Raw genomic sequence first — 14,207 nt, 5'->3', positions numbered from 1 at the left:
CTTCAAGGGCTAATCAATACGTATGCAAAGGAAAACAAACAGAAAATAATAGTAATAATCCATAAAAAAAAAGGTTAAAAAGAATCATGGCTATATGATGATAACCGATGGTGATCGATAAATGTAGACATACAATCAAGATCAAGATCAATTGAAACTATAAGTAGAATACAATATATAAAATCAGGAATGTTGTATTATGCCAATCGGTTGTTTGGGGTTCAAGGGACTCTGACTGTTGTGTCGACCTGCAATAGCTAATCCAATGAGGAAAATGAAAACGGAGAATGAGAAATGAAAAGAATATCCAATATTGTAAATAAAAATTAAACCGAAAACGTGCAATTCAGATTATGTAGAAACTAAATCTAAACAATTTGCAAAATTTTGTACGAATAGAAAGATCTTGGCAATAGCAGACAGAGAAAGACAAAGAGATAGGCAGAGAAAGAGAGAGAGATATATAGAAAGAGATTGGTGGATTGGGTAAAAAATTTTATTTTCAATTTTAGAATTATAGATAGTAGTTGTATTATGGAACTCACAACAAGATATGTAGCTTGGGTTTAGTTTAATTTGTTTTTTGTGTCTTTACTTAGGTAGATACACTCAGAACAGTATTTTAGATACGAAATAATTGTTGGATAATGTTTACGCTTTACGCTTAATTCTCCAAAATGCCAATTGAAAGAAAAGAAATTAAAATTTGCCAACTGATGCACGATATTGATGTGAAAATTAAAATATAAACAACTTAAAAAATGTATATATATATAAAACTTTTATATATATAGATATGTTTGTAGATATAGAAAAATAGGCAGAGATAAAGAGAGATAGAGAGAGCCTTTCGCTCTGAGCTACATAAGCGACATGAAAATCGAATTTAAAATCAAGTATAGAAAACGTATGTGGAGTTTCTTGACAATTCAGAGAACTGAAAGCATAATTATTAACTAAACTTTGCTTAAATTTTCTTTTTGATCTTCTTGTTCTTGCTGTTGTTGATTTTTGTTTGTTTTTTTTTTTCATAATTTTATGTTTGTGTGTGTGTTTGTGTTTATGTAGGATTTGTAGTTAGTTTTATTGTTGTGGGTGTGAATCGGTTTGATCGATTAAATGCTTTGAGTTCGAGGGTTGAATGAAAGATTGATTGATTGATTGATTGATTGCATGTTGTGTTGTTATGTATGTCATTGTAGATGTTGTTGTTTTGTTGTTGTATTTGCAGCAGCAGCGGCGGCGCCTTGCCAAGCCATCCCACAAGTCGTATGAGTAATAAATTCGTGTTCACTTGGGTCTGAATTGTGTATTTGTTAGGTTAGAATGACAATTATGACAGTTAATGGCCATGTTTTGAAGGGCTTTTTTTGAATTTGTGGGTGTGTTAGGTGTATAAATATACATACATATGTATACATATATGTATTCTGTATGTGTTATATATATCATTGTATTGTATTGTATCAAATGTTTGTATTGTTAAAATCAAAATCAAATTTCAGCTACAGTTTTATTGACTCGACAAAAAACAGCTTAATAAATTTCATATGAATGAAGCTTAAAGTAAAACTAAATGAATTATATTTGTAATTATAATCAAAAACTCGCAGAAATTTCATTTTGATTTGGTGTTTATTTTGTTAGAACATAAAAAATGTGGTTAAGATTTTCATTTTAGCTTTATTATTGTTGTTGTATTTTTTTGTTGTTGTTTTTGGATTGGTTGGTTTTTTTTTTCATGTATATATATATTTTTTTTTAAATCATTTTATTTTGTATTTTGATTTGAGATTTGTTAGAAAATTTGGTTTGTCTCACCTTCGCCCTTTTTCATTTTTTAATGTGCCCCCATATTTGGCTCTTGTTCCAATCAAGTCTATAATCTCAGGTATACAACTTGCAAAAATCGCCTGTTTACAGTAAGTAGGTAGTAGTAAGTAATATGAAAGATATTGGATGATAATGATATTTTGTTTGTTGTTTGTTTTTCTTGGTTTTGGTTTTTGTTTGAAATAAAATCAAATATAAGCATTGGGTATTTATTTATCATTTCCTTTGTCGTAAGTGAAGAACGCGAAGGAGTCGAAATCGGGAAACACAGACATAGGAGGAGTAGTGGGCTTGGGGGCAGGGCGGTTGTGGTGTTAATGTCAGTGGTGGTTGTAATGGTGAAGGGTTGAAGAAAGAGAAAGAAACCTAAATCTGTGGTGTACCTATATATCAGATACACTAGTTGGAGATATTATTCCTGTTGGTTTACTGTTGCTTACATATTAATACTGTTTCTGTTGTTGTTGTTGTTGATGGATGATGTCGCTGTTGTTGTTGTTGCTGCTGCTGTTTCTTGGCAAATGCCCAGGCGTCATAATTGTTTAGAAATCATAATATAATATATATATATTCGAAAATCATAGTCAGATACGACAAAACCAAAATCAAATTTAATAGAAAAAAAGAAAACAAAGAAATACAAATCGATTTTTAAGAACGTTGAGTTTTTTGTTGTTGTTTTTTCTATCGCCTCGAAACAACAAATCAGTTTAATATATATATTAAGTTCTCAAACAGTTTGCAGCTAATTTTAAATCACTAATTAAACGTAATTGGTGCGTTGATATATTTTTGTTTTGCTTTAGGCTTTCGATTTCTTGGAGTGACATGTATTAGGTATATATAGAAGAATATATCGTTATCAATCCTACCACACACATTTGTCACCGACTGCACACAGGCTTAACGTATGTATGTAGTTGTTGTGTCTGTGTTATGAGCTTATCTTCTAATACCTAAGGCTAATATGTATATCAAAATAGTTTGCCAATATGAAATACGAAAATTTTTTCTAATTTTCTACTACGACTGAGTGTGTGTAGGTGTGTGTCTGTATGGGTGATGTCATTGTGTATATGCTTTTATTATTATTATTTTCGGAGAGGAGGGAAAGTTGAGGAGATAAAGTAACAAAATAATGTCCGACATGATGCTTGTGATGACTGAATTACAAACGATTGCAAAGATACTCGAACTTTTACTAATACTATTAAGTTTACAAAAAATATAATAATATTCCTTCATTTCACATAATTTTGATTCTCTTCATTTGCATTTTCATTTAGATTTTCATACTCTCGATTTTATGCGTGGCTGCGGCATACAAAATATTTAGGTGCAAGCAAATTAACGACTTTGGTTTTTTGTTTTGTAATTGTTGTTGCTAGTTTCAAAATGGTTAAGTAAGTAATTAAGTAACGTGGAAGGGTCGGGCAGGGATTGTTTCTTTTTTTGGGTAAATTGATTGTTTTTTTTCGCATATGTATTTAAATTACAAGTACAAGTTCAATATATATAATAATATAATGAGTATAGAGTAACAAATGTAAATTGCAAAAAACGTAACTACTGTAGTTGTTGATTTGTAATTGTATTTAGTAGTATTTGGTATTTGTGGGTTAGTATGTATGTAAAAATCAAAATGTTATATCGCTTAAGAAAACTGGGCGTATGTATGTCTGTGTATAAGTATGTATATATGTGTGTGTTTGTGTGTAGGTAGAAATTGGTCTACTCTCAAAGGCAAATATTGAATTAGAAAGGAAAAAATGTTTAATTAAGTTTAGATTATGTTTGTTTGTATGTAGTATGTATACCAAAATACAGGGGAAGGGGCAAAAGGAACCAAAGCAGCAACTTGTTGTTTGTGTATTCCAAAAATGAAAAACAAAATAAATCAATGTACAAACAAACAAATTAACAAGGAAACAAAGAAACATTTCAACTAAATACATAATGGATCCCCCTAAGTTGCCTTCTTTGTTTGCTGTTTTATATTCTTGGATGATAACTAAAGGAAAAGCCAAAAATGAAATCATAATAGTTTGATTTAGTCTTCAAGTCACAATCGTTTAAAATTCAAAACCAAATTTCAATTAGTTTCAATAATATTAAGTGACGCTGCTGAAGTTGCATAAAAACTTTTGCAATTGTGGCTTTTGTCTATTAGGTAAAAAGGAAATCGAAATACTTTACATAAAAGTATTATCTTGCTTATCAATCGATTGGTAAAAAAATATTTTCTTTGCTTTGGCTCCAATGTCTCTTGGGAAACTTATCGAAGAGCTTCTAGTGCTGCTTACTCGCACACGTACACATACATACATACACACACACACAAACACACTCGAATGCTTTTTTTGTAAAATGATCCTTTAGATTAAGGAGTATGGAAATATCATGCTTTTAAATGGATCATACGGCTTAAGTTTATTTTGCAAATCATTAGAAATGGGAGAAACAAATCATGAAAACAAAAAATGGTAAAGTGAGCAAAGAAATGTTTGTATTAAGCGGAAATTTGTATGTTTAGCATGTTAACGTTTGCCCTACAAAAAGAAAAAAACCATAATTAAAAACAAGCAATGATATATATGTTCAAATAGAAGCTTAAGTTCATAAATTCAGTCCTAGTTTTGCTTCAAACTATTTTCATTTTCATATGTAGTTTTGTTTTTGTTGGCGCCAATTTGCTTGCTTACTAAATGTTTGGCGCACAGGAAAAAAATGAAGCAAAATTTTGTATGACAAATACATTTGTAGATATATGTATGTATGGTAGGTAGATAGGTATGTAAGAAACAACCAAAGTTTACAAAAAGACTTGCCAAATAACATACAGATACGATTACATAATGTCCGATTAGAGTTGATAAAGGATTACATGAACTCTATAGAGAGGAAAATGTTAGAAAAAGATCAATAAATGTATCTTATTTTTTAATTATATAATGAATTTGTAATCCTTTCCGATAGACAAATTGCAAGTTCTTCCATTTTAGTTGACAAATGGTAGGCAAAGTCAATCACTAATCGAACATTAGGTAAACAATTCTTAAGAAAATATTTTTTTATGTGACCTTCACTCTTGGTCAAAATTGTTTATTTGGACTGTGGTTAATAGTTTTGATAATCGTCAATATTCTTTTTCAACTAAATACAGACACATGCCGCCAAGAAACCAATGCCTTTTATTTAAATTTTAAATATACTCTTTTATTCTTGTGTTAAGAGTTTCATTTAATTTTTGAGCATAAATAAGAAAGAAACGAAAAATATTCATAAAATCTTGACAAACCGCCGCCGTTTTATGCAATTTCAAGTGACGTCAAAATAAAGAGGGAAACAAAAGAATAAATTGAAAAAGAAAATTATAAATAAAAGAAAAATTAAAAGAATATTTTATTAAACCGATCTATAGAAAAATGTTGTTCTTTTTTTTTATGTTTAGTTGAGAAATAAGTAAAAGTATATGTAATTTACATTTATTTTGTCAATTGCTGCATTTTTTTTTGGTTTTGTTGCTTTATAGACTTTTGTTATATTATATCTTTTGAGTTTTTTTTTTTTTTGAGGGGGAGTTTTTTTCTTTGTGTTGGTTTTTTTTTTTTTTTTTTTTTAGCGGTACAGCCAGCAACGTGTTTGTGTACCTTTTTCTAGGATCCTTGCTATATGTTCCACCATATTTGCTTCTTTGGGCAGCCAGTTCAGTGATTTCTGGTATCCAACTAGCGAAAACGGCCTAAATTCAACAACACACATACAATTTACATTTTAGAATTAACACACATAGAGAAAGATGGAGAAAGAAGTAGTCAGAGATAGAGTGAGAGATAGAGACAGGTTGATAGAGCGCGAAGAGAGATATACGTATATAAAATGCATAAGCAATCGCTGTGCCAAGATATTTTAAGGACTTTTGTGGTTACTTCCTAGAGAGAGAGAGACAGAGAGAAATAGAGTTGGCCAACACTGATTGCGGTCTAAGGTTTATGTGTGGAGGGGGCTGGGAAGAGGGTTAGGAATTGGTTTGGAAGGAGATTCAAAAGAAATAAACAATGCAAAAACACATTTGTTTCAACAACGATTATGATGACGACCACGAAGACGACGAGGACGACGCAACGCAGAACTAGAAGTTAGTGCACACACATACAGAGTGAAGGAAGCCCCAGCAATACTCATTCACCATGGACATTCATTGTTCACATTCATACCCTCGACTCGATTCTCGACTCAGTGGACACTCACACATATTTACATTCACAACTCTGTGACAATTTATAGCAAATAATGTGCTTTACTTATTTACATACATTAATACATTTTTTGCACACAATCACACAGACATCCGCTCATAGTTATAAGTTTACTGCTAAAATTTACATTACTTTACAATAATTGCTAATTTTTATCTTAATGCGTACATCCTCTGCCAGAATTGTTACTGTACTTGTTACATATTGAGTTATACCTACTTATTTATTTATGCATGTACATAGGTAGTAGCTGCCACCCTTCAATACATACATATGTATACGAGTATATCTAATAATTTACAAAATTTACATTGGAATAGGGCTGCCTAGTCTTACAGTTTGCTGCGACCTCTAAATTTGACACGGTGAATCATCACAAGTGCTGATTATCTCTTTACATACATATACATATGTACATATGCATGTAGAGGAACATACATATACATATATGTACAGATACGCTAAAAGTTATGCTATGAAATGTTTTTAGACCTAAACAAGTTAATTACTTATGAGGACTTGGACGTTTAGTACGCTCAAAAAGGCGATCAAATGCGTTTCAAATGAAATGAGTGTCAATAAATAAAAACTTTAACTGAATCTTCGGTAGGTCACCGAATTCAAAAGACAATTTCCCATATATTTAGGCCTTCAACTTGATCAAAATTTACAGTAGTCATTCCAAAGTTTCTATATTTCATTAAAAAAGACTGAATCCGTTTGAGAAAAAAGTGTCATAACTTATTAATCAATATATTAAGCGATACATATTTATATTTTAATGATGAAATCTTTGTTAACTTTGTTTGAGCTTAAATATTTGGAAAGTGTCTGCCATTTATTGGAATGCAAATAAAAACAATTGAATATTAATGCGCTTAATGAAAATATGGGAAATAAAAAATAATTTTCAAAACTAGATGACAAAAACTATGAGAGAACGGATTTAAGTGAATTTAAATTTAGTTGTCTTTACTCTCTCTTTTTTCGTTTTTTTAATGCGTGACCGATGCTTTAATCTTAAAGTGAGGCGTGTCTATTAACAACAATGCGCCTAAATAGTTAACAATTAAAAAAAAAATATATATAAATCTTTTTTTTCTTAAATATAAAAAAAAAATATGTATAATATATATTTATATTATATTTAAAACCCGTTAACTATTGCAAGTTGATAAAACGCATATCTCTGTTATTTATTGTGTTAATAGTACCAAAAAAAGAAAAAGAAATGAAATATTATTGAATATTTAATATAATAAGTATATATGTATGTGTGTATGTACGTGTTTTGTAAATAAAACGATTAAAGCATGGCAAAAAATAATATAAAAATCAAATTTGCTGCTTTAACAAAATTTTTAAGTTCTTTCTGTTTTTTTGTTGCTGTTATTTGTTGCTTCTGTTGTTGTTTTTGTTGTTGTTCTTGTTGTATTCTTGCCTACAAATTGTTTTATGTACTTATATATTCATTTATATGTATAAACTCAATAAAACTGTTAAACGAAACAAATAAATCAAAGGCAAAATACAAAAAATACAAAAATCAACAGAAACTAAAACCTAAGTGAATTCGACATGAGAAACAACAACAAATGAAACAGAAAATAAAATAGAATGAAAACGAAAAATTTTTAGCTTCTTAATACATAAATAGATTTAAATGTATACGATTTTACAGTCTATTGACTGCGGCACACGTTGGCGCCCAATAAGAACAAAAATATACACAACAAAAAAAAAAAAAAAAACAAAAGTATATTACTATATCAACAAATAGAACAATGTTGTACAAAATGTGAAAAATGCTAAAGAAAATTGTACTTTACTTTTATTACTTTACGTTTTTTTTGATGATTTATCAATAATTTGTTACGTTTTCAATCGATTTTGGTTTTTATTCATTGTAATTGCTTGGTTATATTTCAACTACATTACATGATAGAAAAATTCAAATCCATTTTATACGAAATTTTATATGAAATTAAATCGGGGTCAGGAAATAAAGTCATAAGTCATTGGGCGAAGGAGGGGCGGAAATGGGTAACAGACTAAGTGAATGAATTCCATAATTAAATATCGATTTTAACTAGTTAGAGTACGAAAAAAAAGTAACCTTAATGAATATAAATTGACTAGATGTCAGATGGGCCGCTTCTACAGAAGAGACAATGAAAGTTGGGCTCAAGAAGTTAATAATAAGAAAAACTATTGTGTTTTTTATACATTTGTTTTTGTTTCAGAGAAAAAAAAATACACCTAGCATGAAATAGACGATCTTTGGCTATGCCAAAGATAATTTATACCCTTATAAAATAATATATGTGTTCAAATTAGTAGTAAACCTCAATTAATTACTGTGCAGAATTGATTCTAAGCTATGAATTTTCAATTTATTTATTAAGAAATTGTTATAGAAAACCTTTAAAGTTAATCATTATTGGGCATGTATTTGCCTAACTAAAACAAATAATGAAACAAAAAACCAATTTTAAACCTCTAGCAAACCAATTTTGTAACATTTCTTATCTGAATCAAGAATATATAGAGATTATCTTTTCATTTTAATAATCATAAGGGTATAATATGGAAAATCTTTGCAAGATTTAAAGAGATTTTTTGGATTTGAATTAGCCTATGGAAAATTTGAATAAATTTTATTCACCATTATAGTTAAATTCCTAGTTTTTGGATATTATTGGTTTTATACTGAACTTTATATATATTTATATGCATTTCTTATTTGATTTATGTATGATTATTATTTTATATGCATATATAAATGTTGCTTGGTGTTTTTTTTTTTTTTTTATAGTTTAATTGAAATTTAGGTATACGATTTTGTAGATATTGTGAATATTATAGACTACCTCTTTCCGTGTTCTCTTTTCAGTTCACCGCCATATTTATTGCCACTACCAACAAGTTCAATTATCTCCGGTATACTGCTGGCAAACATTGCCTAAAATACATATTTCAATTCATATACATAGCAAAAAGTTAACAAAATATACTGGTTTTTTTTTTACATTACAATAATGAAGTTGGTGATTGGGTGTAATTTAAGATCTTCTTTGCATAAGGGCCCTTTTGGCTTTAAGATTTAATATGTATATATAAATTAATATATATGTATATATTGTTTTAGACCTAGAAGCGTTAATATGCGGCAGCCAGCATTAAAAGCATGCAAAAATCCTATAAAAGTATAGATATTCATAATTCTTCTCGATTTAGGGGACAACCTTAACTTTGATATCTATAGTCGACCTATCTGATAACAATTTCTCTGTGTGACTCTTGGTTTTTGCAAATCAAAGAAAAACTCCATATTTTCAATTATAAAATCAAAGAAAACAATTCAAAGAAATCATTAAATAATAGACAACTGCATGCAAAAACTATATATGGAACTATATATTGATATATAATGGTGTGGGTATATCGTTTTTTGTATTTGGTTGAACAAAAAGAATTATGATCAGCATCAGGCATGAAAATGAAATATCTCAACTAATAAGGATAAGTGCCAGCTACCTGGAGGCTGGGCCAATACGTAAGATAACTAAAAGTTAACTATCACTCTGAGTTCAGTTTCGTTACTGTATTAATATTTTTAATGTTGTTGGGTGGGTTTTCTGTGTAAGGTTTAAACTGTAAGTAACAAAATGCCTTAAGCGTTTGATTTTTGTTGTTGTGTGTTTGTTGGGTGAATGAATAAGCTAACAAAACTTTTGATGAACGCAAATATTGATAATAGTATAAGGTATATAGTACGAAACTGATTCGCAAAGAGTTAACTTTGTTTTTGTGGTGCAGCTGTAAGTCATTCTATGTATTTACATAATAATGGCATGTACTTAAATACATATGCAAATAGTTATAAAAAAATGAATATAATTTGTTTGCTAAAATATATATAGAGAGATAGAGAAATGAGAGACAGACAGAGATTGAGAGAAGGAGAGAGAGAGACAGCGAGTGAGAGGCAGAGAAAGAGAGATATTTTGGGCTTATGGTTGAAGGGGGTAAGGGAGATGGTCAACGCTAATAAAGTTCGACTGAAATCATCGACAGTTACACTGGCTACACTTTTATCTAAGCTAGATTTTTTTTTTAGGTAATTATGCTTGTTATTTTGTTTGCTTGTACTCAAAAATATATATTTTTTGTTCTACAAATAATTTTTTATGTAAATCATTCACACAGTTCGAACACTTTGAGAACCCGCCGACGGCTCCTAAACTTTCAATTTTTGGACAGAGGGAGAGAATCATTTGTATTTAATAATTATTTAACTAAAAGAAATGTTCGTTTGTGTTTTTCGTTATATTTTTTTTCCAAACTTTCTTTTTTTGTTTGGCTTTTGGACTTTTTTGTTTTAATTGTTTGATTTGGTGAAAAAATGGAACTTACCAAGCCGACAAGCAGAAAGAACACGAGAAATGTTCTTCCCAGTACAGTCTCACAGTAAACGTCACCATATCCTACCGTTGACATGGTCACAATTAGGAAATAGACACAGGTCCAATAAGATAAACGATGAGCATTATTAAAATCCAGCGGATCGCCAGAGTTCTCCAGCTAAATTTTAAGTAAATGCAAATTGCAATAATCGTAATGATTGAAACCATTGGACACACAGGATAACTTGATCATCAATATAACGATCATTCACTTAATTCATAATATCATAAGCATAAAGTGTAGCTAATTGCCTGTATTCTTTCTTCTGTCTGTGAAAGAATGCCACAGGGCGTATACGTTATATATGATCTGGCTTTTTAGCGCAAGCGGCATATGCCATCACAGAAGAAAGTAAGGAATTCAGACTTGTACACTTTATGTTATGGAATAGTGTATGTTTATGTCTGTGTATGCACAGTGTTAGTATGAGTGGGTGTGTTTAGGTGTAAATGAGTGTGTATAATAGAAAGTAAATAGAGATGATCAATTAAGTTTCTTATAATTGGCCATCTCTAGTGTTTAACTGAATGTTTGTGTCTGATGGTGTGTGTGTGGGTGTGTGTGTGTTTCTACATACCAGATGTATAATGCCCGCTGCTGTTAACCACACGGATATAAAAATTGATACTAGTTGAGCCAAGCGTATCGAGCTCGATGTTTTTAGTACATTTAAATATTGTAAAATATCTGGAACAGTCATGAGACGTAGCGCTCGAAGAAATCGAAGACCTGTTGTATGCATATATAGATTGATACATTGGAGTTTTTGTATTGGAGTAAAGCACATTGCATGCATACAAATCGATCGGGATATCAAAGGAGTGTGTGTTTGTGTTTTTACATGTGTGTTTGTGTGTCTTAGGACTTATTTAATAACAATTGAAACCGATTTGTATGCAGCGAATAGATGTGATTCTTTGTTTTTTTTTTTTTTTTTTTTGTTTGTTAGGAAGCAATTTCATTTTTAAATTTATTGTTGTTTAAGCTTACCGATCCATGTTCGATCTAAATATATTGATACGAAGGACGGGGGTATTGTAAAATAATCTACAAAACTGTACATTTCTAACATAAACCAAAGCTTATCGGACGCCGCTATGAACTGTAAAAAGATTGATCAATGAAAGATAAAAAAAAATAAACACATAAGGTACAACAATTTTTTGATCGAAACGAAGAGTGAATGAATAGTAAAGAATTCAATAACAATTCGCCTCAAAGTAAGCAAAAATTATAGCAATCATAGTTCAATACCAATTGGTTCCGTTCAACAAACAAAAACAATCCGAAACGAAATCACAAATCAATCAAATTAAAATCTTTAACCAATTGATAAGAACTGAAAGCCTTGTGTCTGTGTCTCGGAATTTGGTTTGCGTGTAACTTACTCGTATAAAAAAGTAAACCATAAAAAATATATTGAATGCGAGATCGATCTGTTGAGTAATGTTGTTACTCCATTTTTGGCATCTTTCGACTTCTTCGCTAGATGCATCAACAAAGTATATAATGAGAGATGCAATGCTGAGTATAAATACGAGTACGACCTGTAAATAAACAACAAAGAAACAAAGAAATCGATTACAATTAAATCTTGAAATCTTGATTAGTTTTCCATATGTTTTACGAATAGATCAATTAATAATTTGCAAGTGTTTTATGGCCATCGTAAACTTTATAAATTGCTTTAATGTTTTGCAAAAGCATTTCGAGCAATCCCATTTCCATTGACTTGCTCTCAACATCTGCCATAACCATTGGGCCTGCTCATTGAGTTTGTTGCCATAAATCATTCTCGTGTCAGATGACACCACATTTCCCACTTCCGATTACACACACGTATACATGTACATACATATATATCAGCAAACCAACACACAAAAACAACAAGGAATTAAAAGCAGCAATTCGATTGTTCAAAAAAGGATATGAACACTGCAGTGTGTATATATGTATGTAAGTAAATGTGGTAGAGTGCATTTTTAATTGCACTTCTTGGCAATTCGGACCCGGATTCGGATTCCGATTCGCTTACGGCTCATTTGATTCATGGGCCTCCAACGTCCGGCGACACTGCGGGCAATTAGTCGAGGCGCCCCATTGATAAATCTGCGGTAGTCATGAAAGTTTTACAAGGTAATTTCACATTCAGTTCCCTTTAAAGTGTTGTCTGTATCCATGTGTGTTTTAAATGTCAGGGCTGCTTGCCAATAAATTTTTGGCCAAAAGGCCGCTTGAGGTAATTCAACTTGCACCGGCATTATATACTTGCTAGTATCTAGTTATATACTTAATGCCATTGTAATTGTAATTGTTATAGCCATCGTTTCGTAATTATTCTGATAATCAAGCCAAAATATAAGAAATGAAGAAAAGGAAAAGCTAATTTTGGCAAAAAGGCAGCACGCAAGGTTTTCCAAGCTATTTACTTAGGGTCATAAATTGAAATGTCTTAGCTGGGGCCAAATTACTCATTCAAAGTATGCAAATTACATGGACTGAAATGTCTGTTGCTGTTGTTGTTCTTGCTGTTGCGCAACAAAAGTTTTAGCAGAGCTAAAAACTTTTCTCATATCAAAGACTCATACATGAATTTTTCAGTTTAGTTAATGTGCACAACTTTCTCATCTAGCAAGAACATAGTTGATTGTTTCTCTAGGAGGAAAAGTTATAAGATTACGCATAAAACGACATCATGTTGACGGTGTTGACGTGTCAACTCAACTGACACATTCATTAACTAGTTTGGCAACGATTTTGAAAGCTTAATTAAATTGACGTAAATGATTTTTGAACTCTCTGACGTCACTGGGTAAGGTGGTGTTTATCGACCGACGAAAGGTAATCACAATGCATCACCAGCACCAGCAGCAGCAGCCAAGCTGGCGATGGGCAACTTTGACGACATTGTCTGGACGTGTCTAAGATAAAGTAACATTTTATGTATAAGCCAAATGTATGTAGTATATATGTATGTTCAAGTAAACTGGGTCAATCACTCGTCAGCAGCTGATGGCTGCTGGCTCAGCAATGTTGCAGGAGAGTAGCACTTAAGCGCGCCCCTTTGAAACTACTTACAAACTGCTTGCCATTCAAAAGTACTTGCGCCACCAATGCGCGATGTTTCGGAGATGTGGGTCACGGTGCTAGAAAACACGTGTTTCATTCATTTTAAATTCTTCATTTTTATACCCTTGCAGAGGGTATTATAAAATTGGTCAGATGTTTGTAACGCACAGAAGGAGACGTTTCCGACCCCATAAAGTATATATATTCTTGATCAGCATGAGAAGCTAAGTCGATATAGCCATGTCCGTCTGTCCGTCTGTCCGTCTGTCCGTCTGTCCGTCTGTCCGTCTGTCCGTCTGTCCGTCTGTCCGTCGGTGCGTACGCGTTTTACTCAGCCATCTTAAGAGCTATCGGGATGAAATTTTTTTTTGGGAGCTTTTTTTTACCCGGGTGAGATAAAGTATGAAAATCTTTGGGATCGGACTACTATATCATATAGCTCTGGAACAAAAATTTTTGCAAAAATTGGAGTATCCCCATGAAATTTACCAATATAATAGAATTTGATATAAAATCTCAGATCCCAAAATTTGACCCTGATCGGATAAATAGAACACAAGTTACAGTCTATATAAATCG

The 14,207-nt window shown here is 31.3% G+C and overlaps 1 protein-coding gene across 30 annotated transcripts in view; it reads right to left on the bottom strand.

The window, feature by feature from the left end:
- The window catches only part of slo (calcium-activated potassium channel slo), a 57,983-nt gene that overhangs the window by 30,521 nt on the left and 13,255 nt on the right, over positions 1 to 14,207 (bottom strand). For 18 of the 30 annotated variants that reach the window (XM_068297873.1, XM_068297883.1, XM_068297880.1 and 15 more), the window contains 5 exons: positions 11,948 to 12,106; positions 11,550 to 11,661; positions 11,137 to 11,288; positions 10,509 to 10,676; positions 8,963 to 9,054 (listed from right to left, as the gene is read on the bottom strand). In XM_068297873.1, the coding sequence (XP_068153974.1) occupies positions 8,963 to 9,054; positions 10,509 to 10,676; positions 11,137 to 11,288; positions 11,550 to 11,661; positions 11,948 to 12,106 (683 nt within the window). Of the gene's footprint in view, positions 1 to 1,821; positions 1,914 to 5,483; positions 5,576 to 8,962; positions 9,055 to 10,508; positions 10,677 to 11,136; positions 11,289 to 11,549; positions 11,662 to 11,947; positions 12,107 to 14,207 lie in introns of all 30 variants that reach the window. The other 12 variants (XM_068297884.1, XM_068297865.1, XM_068297870.1 and 9 more) reach the window with 2 other exon arrangements.

The sequence above is a fragment of the Drosophila tropicalis genome, unplaced genomic scaffold, assembly GCF_018151085.1.
Source record: "Drosophila tropicalis isolate 14030-0801.00 unplaced genomic scaffold, ASM1815108v1 contig_859, whole genome shotgun sequence".
Classification (NCBI taxonomy): domain Eukaryota; kingdom Metazoa; phylum Arthropoda; class Insecta; order Diptera; family Drosophilidae; genus Drosophila; species Drosophila tropicalis.
Note: the sequence above shows the minus strand (reverse complement) of the source record. Positions and strands in the feature narration are given on the sequence as shown.